The following is a 10000-nucleotide window of genomic DNA, read 5'->3' as shown; positions in this document are numbered from 1 at the left end:
TTGATTTATAATGTAAGTTTTAATAATGGAGAAATTCACTTGGGTGATTTCTTATTCTGTTTTATTTTTCTTTATTTGACTATAGCTTCTTCAGGAGCTACTAAAGTGCCTACAAGTCCGTATGATGGTAGCACCATTCCAGGTAATATCACAAAAGCTATTTAAATGGGATATAAATAATTTGTGTGTTTGTGTAACTACAGATATAAAGTTGCTAACTATGGTGCCAAGGCTAAAGGACATTTAAACAGGAATGTGCTACAGAAGAAACATGACTGAGTTATTACACTTCATCAGAATATATGTGCTATTGGAGGGTAAATCATTAAAGAGGTAAAAAAAGGAAAACACTTACCAAAGAAACCAAAATGGATGATTTTTGTCAACCTAATGCTAACAATTTTACCTTAACTGGTACTTTTGAAACTAAAGTACATGAGTGTGTCTTTATATATATTTCATCTGTGTTTACTTCATATGAAAGATTTGTCTTAGTAGTGTGATTTTTTTTTAATTCTCTTAGACAAACTGAAGGATATTACTTCTATGATACATCACAGTAATGGCCCCATTTCAGGAAATTCTATTTATTTGGTTAAGAATGGAACAGGTTTCTCCCAGCATCTCTTTTTTTCAACTAAAAGAAGAACCTTCAAACTTAAATGCCATATGCATGATGTTTTTCTGATGAAGTGTATTAGGCTTTTAACAAAAGCTTTGGGAATGTGAACACTATGAAAGCTACAGTAATGACGGGCAAGTAGTAATTAATAATACTGAGATAAACGTGATGGTTAATTTTCTATTCTGATTTTTTTATTTGAATATAGTTTATTCAGGAAGAACCACAGTGTCTACGACTCTATCCGAAATTAGCACCATTCCAGGTAATAATATAACTGCTTGCAAAATGTACTGTAAAAAATGTTGTTGGTAAATCATTGTTTGCATACTGATAAGTGTGCTGAATATGGCATCTAGCCTAATGGATGTGGCAGATGGACAGAAATGTCATTGCAGAAACATTACTGTGCTATAATACTTTATTTTTAAATACATGTGCTTTTAGAGAGGAAATCCATTGGGGAGATGGGAAAAGATGAGTGGTGTTAATGGAGAAACCAAACAGACAAGATGCTATGAATTTTACCTTAACTCATGCATTTAAGCCAAAATATATGAGTGCATACGTGTGTGTGTGTGTGTGTGTGTGTGTGTGTGTGTGTGTGTGTGTGTGTGTGTGTGTGTGTGTGTGTGTCCGTGCGTGTGTGTGTGTGTGTGTGTGTGTGTGTGTGTGTGTGTGTGTGTGTGTGTGTGTGTGTGTGTGTGTCTGTTTCATGTTCTGAAATTTGCATTTACTACTTACATTAGGCTTTGCAGTTGTTTTGTTGTGTGTTATTATTTTCAATGTATATTCAAGCAATGGTACACAAAATGGGTGTGAGTTTTATATGAGCTTACCCAAGAGGAAGTACAGTTTACTCCAGATGTGAAATTTTTTTTTTTAATTTTTTGGCCAATACTGCAGTCATCAGGCTCTGTCTAGCCCCTCTAGTGCTGACCCCCACAAGTCCCCTTCGATAAATTCTCTAGTGTGTTTCCAACTGGGAGGACTAACTGCCAGGAGAGTAAGGCAGCATATTGTCCTGTCTTGATACAGAGAGGACAAACAGGAGTTATAGATTTGTTGTGCAATTGTAGAAAGACAGGTCAGACAGGAACCATCATATTGTGACTGTCGTTATTTTTCTTAGGCTCTCAGTGTCACCTACTTTGTGCCGAGTCCACCATCAAGGTTGGGGACAGTGAGATGTAGCTTGAGCATGTGTCATGTCCATGGGCCCATAGGGTGACCAAGCCTTCTCCTGTCCTCCTGCCCTACAGACCTGAAGTCATCTCTCTGAGTTCCAGCTTCCAACAGAGGTCTAGCAAATAGTTGTCCAACAAAATCCCTCCCCTTCAGGATAGGCACGACCATCCTCCTTACTGGAACAGTCAGACACCTGAGCCATTAATAAAACTCAGGACATATGAGCCATACTCCAGGCATTAGCCTTCTCCTACAGGGTAGGTGTTCCTGATTTGAAGTTCATGAAATAAGCATACCGTGTCAATAGAAAATGTCATGTATAACCGACAGCTGTGAAAGGTGCTATAGCTATTATTCCATGAAAGCAATTATATTTTTATGTCTTTTCTGGTTTACCTGATTTTGCTTTTGTTTGTTAGGCTACACTCCTGACCTGTAAACTTTCATATTGGAAGGGTGACTAATTAGATTATACAGTCTCTATCCTGTATCTAATGTGGGAGTTATGCAGTATTAACCTCCTAAGTCATCTCTGGTTTCAAGGTATTCTACTAACTGGATATTTTCCTTAACTATCTCCCTGGTGTATTACATTAAACCGAATCTTCTATACAGTTAAGTTCAGTCCATAATATACTTGGGGTGAAGCCAAATAATGTGCATTGTAGACCATTCAGTTATAGTTGCCAAACTTTATTTTTAACAAGATTGGTAAGCTGTGATATATTATTTTTATTTGTTAGATAGGTAGATAGGTGGATAGGTAGGTAAGCAGATAGTTTGATAGATGGATACATAGACTGACAAGTGTCAGTTTAGATAACAAGGACTAACCAATGGTGCAGAACCATAAAATATATCTGTATGTGTGTGTAATATATATTATGCATGTAATATATGTGTACATCTGTATGGGTTTTTGTATATACATGCATACATACTTACACATTCAAACACACACATTCACATGCACACACACACACACACACACACACACACACACACACACACACACACACACACACACACACACACACACACACACACACACACACACACACACACACACACACACACACACACACACACACACATTTTCCATGATTTTTGGTGGAGTCCTTCAATGTCTTGAATTATCTCACATTCAGATATTTAATATTTCTGCATCTGATCTGCTACAGGCACTAACAGAAACAAAATCTAAAACATATTACTTCTGTAATACATCACAAACATGGTTATGTTTCTGGAAATTCCATATCCTTTGGGTAACAATGCACCAGTACTCTTAAAGCATTTAATAACTAAACTAGCAGATGTGCTTTCAAACCTACGTTCATTATCACATTCTTTTTGTTAAGTCATTTGATTTTCAGTCAAATGTGTGTGAATGTGAATACCAAGGCCTGATTGTAAAAGACTTGCTGTCAGTGTAAGGGACTTACTTAGGTGTATGCACTGGTGTACATCACTTACACAGAGACCAAATCTTTTTGAAACTAGCCAGTGTAACCCTGCTTTATAGATAGGCCTTACACTGGTATCAGTTATTTACACCAAGAACAAATCTTTTGGAATTTAGCCATAAGACACCCTAGTAATGATGTCAATGCAGTAATTAATAATAGACAAATATACGTAGTTGATCTTTTATTCTGTTTTTTTTTTTATTTGAATATAGCTTCATCAGAAAGTACCACAGTGCCTGTATCTCCAAAGAAAAGTAACACATTTTCAGGTAATAACCCACATGATTGAAAAACTTGCTGTAAAATTGTTGGTATATTTATGTATGTAAAGTGATAACAGGTTGAATATTGTGACAAGCCTGGGTGATGGGGTAGTTGGACAAGAATGTGCTATTAAAGAAACATTTGTGTCAGTGTATGCTATTTATAGATAAAGCACTTTAGGAGGTGGGAAAAGAGGACTGATATCAATTTAAAAGCTAAAACTAATTTTTTTTCTTGGTCTGATGTTATGAATTTTATCTTAAGTGGTGCACTGCAAACAAAACTTTCGTGCACGTGTGTCTGTGTGTTTGTGATTTCTGATTGTCTCTGCTTAGGTGGTCTCATTACATGAGTTGCATAGAGTGTGTGTGTGTGTGTGTGTGTGTGTGTGTGTGTGTGTGTGTGTGTGTGTGTGTGTGTGTGTGTGTGTGTGTGTGTGTGTGTGTGTGTGTGTGTGTGTGTGCATATGTGTGTGTTTATGTGTTGGAGTATGCATGTTTGTATGTGGTGAACATTACCATGAGTATGAGCAAGTGTCTAGGGACTTATTTCTGGATGATTCTGTGTGTGTGTGTGTGTGTGTGTGTGTGTGTGTGTCTGTTTCATGTTCTGAAATTTGCATTTACTACTTACATTAGGCTTTGCAGTTGTTTTGTTGTGTGTTATTATTTTCAATGTATATTCAAGCAATGGTACACAAAATGGGTGTGAGTTTTATATGAGCTTACCCAAGAGGAAGTACAGTTTACTCCAGATGTGAAATTTTTTTTTTTAATTTTTTGGCCAATACTGCAGTCATCAGGCTCTGTCTAGCCCCTCTAGTGCTGACCCCCACAAGTCCCTTCGATAAATTCTCTAGTGTGTTTCCAACTGGGAGGACTAACTGCCAGGAGAGTAAGGCAGCATATTGTCCTGTCTTGATACAGAGAGGACAAACAGGAGTTATAGATTTGTTGTGCAATTGTAGAAAGACAGGTCAGACAGGAACCATCATATTGTGACTGTTGTTATTTTTCTTAGGCTCTCAGTGTCACCTACTTTGTGCCGAGTCCACCATCAAGGTTGGGGACAGTGAGATGTAGCTTGAGCATGTGTCATGTCCATGGGCCCATAGGGTGACCAAGCCTTCTCCTGTCCTCCTGCCCTACAGACCTGAAGTCATCTCTCTGAGTTCCAGCTTCCAACAGAGGTCTAGCAAATAGTTGTCCAACAAAATCCCTCCCCTTCAGGATAGGCACGGCCATCCTCCTTACTGGAACAGTCAGACACCTGAGCCATTAATAAAACTCAGGACATATGAGCCATACTCCAGGCATTAGCCTTCTCCTACAGGGTAGGTGTTCCTGATTTGAAGTTCATGAAATAAGCATACCGTGTCAATAGAAAATGTCATGTATAACCGACAGCTGTGAAAGGTACTATAGCTATTATTCCATGAAAGCAATTATATTTTTATGTCTTTTCTGGTTTACCTGATTTTGCTTTTGTTTGTTAGGCTACACTCCTGACCTGTAAACTTTCATATTGGAAGGGTGACTAATTAGATCATACAGTCTCTATCCTGTATCTAATGTGGGAGTTATGCAGTATTAACCTCCTAAGTCATCTCTGGTTTCAAGGTATTCTACTAACTGGATATTTTCCATAACTATCTCCCTGGTGTATTACATTATACCGAATCTTCTATACAGTTAAGTTCAGTCCATAATATACTTGGGGGTGAAGCCAAATAATGTGCATTGTAGACCATTCAGTTATAGTTACCAAACTTTATTTTTAACAAGATTGGTAAGCTGTGATATATTATTTTTTATTTGTTAGATAGGTAGATAGGTGGATAGGTAGGTAAACAGATAGTTTGATAGATGGATACATAGACTGACAAGTGTCAGTTTAGATAACAAGGACTAAACAATGGTGCAGAACCATAAAAATATATCTGTATGTGTGTGTAATATATATTATGCATGTAATATATGTGTACATCTGTATGGGTTTTTGTATATACATGCATACATGCTTACACATTCAAACACACACATTCACATGCACATTAATACACACACACACACACACACACACACGCACACACGCACACACACACACACACACACACACACACATTTTCCATGATTTTTGGTGGAGTCCTTCAATGTCTTGAATTATCTCACATTCAGATATTTAATATTTCTGCATCTGATCTGCTACAGGCACTAACAGAAACAAAACCTAAAACATATTACTTCTGTAATACATCACAAACATGGTTATGTTTCTGGAAATTCCATATCCTTTGGGTAACAATGCACCAGTACTCTTAAAGCATTTAATAACTAAACTAGCAGATGTGCTTTCAAACCTACGTTCATTATCACATTCTTTTTGTTAAGTCATTTGATTTTCAGTCAAATGTGTGTGAATGTGAATACCAAGGCCTGATTGTAAAAGACTTGCTGTCAGTGTAAGGGACTTACTTAGGTGTATGCACTGGTGTACATCACTTACACAGAGACCAAATCTTTTGGAAACTAGCCAGTGTAACCCTGCTTTATAGATAGGCCTTACACTGGTATCAGTTATTTACACCAAGAACAAATCTTTTGGAATTTAGCCATAAGACACCCTAGTAATGATGTCAATGCAGTAATTAATAATAGACAAATATACGTAGTTGATCTTTTATTCTGTTTTTTTTTTTATTTGAATATAGCTTCATCAGAAAGTACCACAGTGCCTGTATCTCCAAAGAAAAGTAACACATTTTCAGGTAATAACCCACATGATTGAAAAACTTGCTGTAAAATTGTTGGTATATTTATGTATGTAAAGTGATAACAGGTTGAATATTGTGACAAGCCTGGGGGATGGGGTAGTTGGACAAGAATGTGCTATTAAAGAAACATTTGTGTCAGTGTATGCTATTTATAGATAAAGCACTTTAGGAGGTGGGAAAAGAGGACTGATATCAATTTAAAAACTAAAACTAATTTTTTTTCTTGGTCTGATGTTATGAATTTTATCTTAAGTGGTGCACTGCAAACAAAACTTTCGTGCACGTGTGTCTGTGTGTTTGTGATTTCTGATTGTCTCTGCTTAGGTGGTCTCATTACATGAGTTGCATAGAGTGTGTGTGTGTGTGTGTGTGTGTGTGTGTGTGTGTATGTGTGTATACAGATACACATATACACATATATACATGCAGACTTACCCATAGAACTGTTCACTTTTATTAGATTACTTCAACACGACAGACTAAATATTTCAAATGTCTCCATCTGATCTGCTGACGAAGCTATTCCCAAGGAAAGCTGAAGCATTTCACATATGACTCCATTTTAGGAAATTCCATATGCTTTGGTTAACAGCAAGTGTCTCTCAGTACCTCATTACCTAACTAACAAAAGTGTTTTCAGACTTCAGCATCAAGTTCATTATTATTTTTGTTTAGTAAAGGTTATTTCATTTACAATTAAAGTTTAGGAATGTGGATAATAAGACAGCTGTATTAATGATGTATAAATTGCAAACAACAACTGAGAAATACAGTTGATGATTTCCTATTTATTTGTTTATTTGTTTTTTGAAAATAGTTTCTTCAGGAAGTACCGTAATGCATACATCAACTTACAAAAGTACCACCGTTCCAGGTAATAACACAAGAGCTTCTAAATGGGAAATAAAGAATTTCTTGGTATATTTGTGTATGTGTAACAATAAATGTGCTGAATATGGTACCATGCCTGAAGGTTTGGGTAGTTGGATAGGTGTATGTTAGAGCAGAAACGTGTATCTTTTATTGTATTTCATCTGTACTTATATGTGCTGATGGGGAGGTTAAATCATTTGGGGAGGTAGATTTAGAGGGGTAAGGTTAATGTAAAAACTGAAATAGAAGATTTTCCTGACTTGATACCATGAATTTTAACTTACCAGTGCAATGAAGCCAAAATGTATTTGTGTGTGTGTGTGCGTGTGTGTGTGTGTGTGTGTGTGTGTGTGTGTGTGTGTGTGTGTGTGTGTGTGTGTTTGTTCAATGTTCTGAAATGTGCAAAAAAATATTATGAAAGATTTTATACTGGCTTATTTGTGATTTTTTTGAATGCTCTTATGAAAATCTAAAATGATTTAATGCATGTTATAGTAATACACAATGTGGGTTTGGTTATGCATTAATTTGTTCATCTAGTATGAGTGGATGGATTTCAGTTTGCCAAAGATTGGACTCGTAAAACTATATTCCCTGAAAAAAATGGCCCTCTGCACCTCCCTCCCGAACTTATGTATACCAACTTCACAACTGCATCATTTCAAAGAAGGGGGGAAATAACCCCCAAAACTGATATCATTGCAGCACAACACATCCACAGTCATTTTCTATTAAAGAGTTCCAATCATTGGCGGATTGAACTTTGGGCAAATAACACTCGAGACCGCAGTATTCATCCACCCATTAATTTACTCATGGGGATGTGGGGTTTCTGCCTGATGTAAAGGGAGGAAACTAACAAACTTGTCAAGAAAAAATGTCATCTCTCCTCAATATTTGGTTTACATATTTTAGGTATTATTCTATGTAACAATTTTATATATATATATATATATATATATATATATATATATATATATATATATATACATATATATATATATATATATATATATATATATATATATAAAATCATTTCCATTGTTTTCTACTTTGAGTCGGCTTGCTAAGCTGTATTCCTGATTTAATAACCATTCATTTTGATTTAGTGGTATGTATGTGCTAGGTGAAGGATTACATTGTATAGTTTCCATCGCATGAATAACATGGGAAATACACAATAAAATCCATCTATGTCACTGTAGTTTACAGGTTATTCTATTGATTAATTTATTCCATGTAACGTTGTTATTAATGTAATACATTATATACTGTATACTTGATCGTGGAGTTAAGTAACATACATTGCACCAAAATAAATTATAGTTGCACATGATTTATGTTTAGAAAAATTGTTTGGCTTAACTTGTTGTGGAGTATTTTTAATTATGCATTTGTATACTTCTGAAATAACTAATTTCTCTTGAATTTCATTGATGGTAATACATTGCATTCTGAATCAATTTTAATTAATAGTTTAAAGTTGTAGAAGTAAGGCAATTATGTCAATTGTGAGAAACATGTTGTGCACTGAAAATGCTAGACGGAAGATAGTGTATGTTTTCTTCTACTAATTAAGTATAGCAGCTGCCTTTATGCACTTTGTTTAACATATTTAATGGGAATTCAAAGACTGATATGCTTCCCTCCAAGATTTCTATTTTGTATTAATACAGGCAGTCAACAGAAAAAGACTGTTGTTGTTCACTGTTCACTCCCTATGCCCTGCAGCATCGACTGTATCATTCAAAAAATGTCAACACTCTATGTGTACTGCTAGTAAATACAGCACACACACACACACACACACACACACACACACACACACACACACACACACACACACACTTTCACATACACACACTCACACATGCACAGACACACACCACACACACACACAAACACACACACACACACACACACACACACACACACACACACACACACACACGCACAAAGTTTGTTGATTTATAATGTAAGTTTTAATAATGGAGAAATTCACTTGGGTGATTTCTTATTCTGTTTTATTTTTCTTTATTTGACTATAGCTTCTTCAGGAGCTACTAAAGTGCCTACAAGTCCGTATGATGGTAGCACCATTCCAGGTAATATCACAAAAGCTATTTAAATGGGATATAAATAATTTGTGTGTTTGTGTAACTACAGATATAAAGTTGCTAACTATGGTGCCAAGGCTAAAGGACATTTAAACAGGAATGTGCTACAGAAGAAACATGACTGAGTTATTACACTTCATCAGAATATATGTGCTATTGGAGGGTAAATCATTAAAGAGGTAAAAAGGAAAACACTTACCAAAGAAACCAAAATGGATGATTTTTGTCAACCTAATGCTAACAATTTTACCTTAACTGGTACTTTTGAAACTAAAGTACATGAGTGTGCTTATATATATTTCATCTGTGTTTACTTCATATGAAAGATTTGTCTTAGTAGTGTGATTTTTTTTTAATTCTCTTAGACAAACTGAAGGATATTACTTCTATGATACATCACAGTAATGGCCCCATTTCAGGAAATTCTATTTATTTGGTTAAGAATGGAACAGGTTTCTCCCAGCATCTCTTTTTTCAACTAAAAGAAGAACCTTCAAACTTAAATGCCATATGCATGATGTTTTTCTGATGAAGTGTATTAGGCTTTTAACAAAAGCTTTGGGAATGTGAACACTATGAAAGCTACAGTAATGACGGGCAAGTAGTAATTAATAATACTGAGATAAACGTGATGGTTAATTTTCTATTCTGATTTTTTTATTTGAATGTAGTTTATTCAGGAAGAACCACAGTG

The 10000-nt window shown here is 35.6% G+C and overlaps 1 protein-coding gene across 1 annotated transcript in view; it reads left to right on the top strand.

Moving 5' to 3' along the window:
- LOC122809028 (vascular cell adhesion protein 1-like) overlaps positions 1-10000 on the top strand; it is a gene marked incomplete at its 5' end in the record, with an annotated part of 36094 nt that overhangs the window by 14524 nt on the left and 11570 nt on the right. Inside the window, 7 exon segments of the mRNA XM_044080230.1 lie at positions 86-142; positions 831-887; positions 3492-3548; positions 6254-6310; positions 7134-7190; positions 9238-9294; positions 9978-10000. The exon segment at positions 9978-10000 is cut by the window's right edge and continues 34 nt beyond it. Of these exon segments, the coding sequence (XP_043936165.1) occupies positions 86-142; positions 831-887; positions 3492-3548; positions 6254-6310; positions 7134-7190; positions 9238-9294; positions 9978-10000 (365 nt within the window).

The sequence above is a fragment of the Protopterus annectens genome, chromosome 8.part0, assembly GCF_019279795.1.
Source record: "Protopterus annectens isolate FY-2018-M chromosome 8.part0, PAN1.0, whole genome shotgun sequence".
Classification (NCBI taxonomy): domain Eukaryota; kingdom Metazoa; phylum Chordata; order Ceratodontiformes; family Protopteridae; genus Protopterus; species Protopterus annectens.
This window is presented reverse-complemented; position numbering and strand designations above follow the sequence as displayed.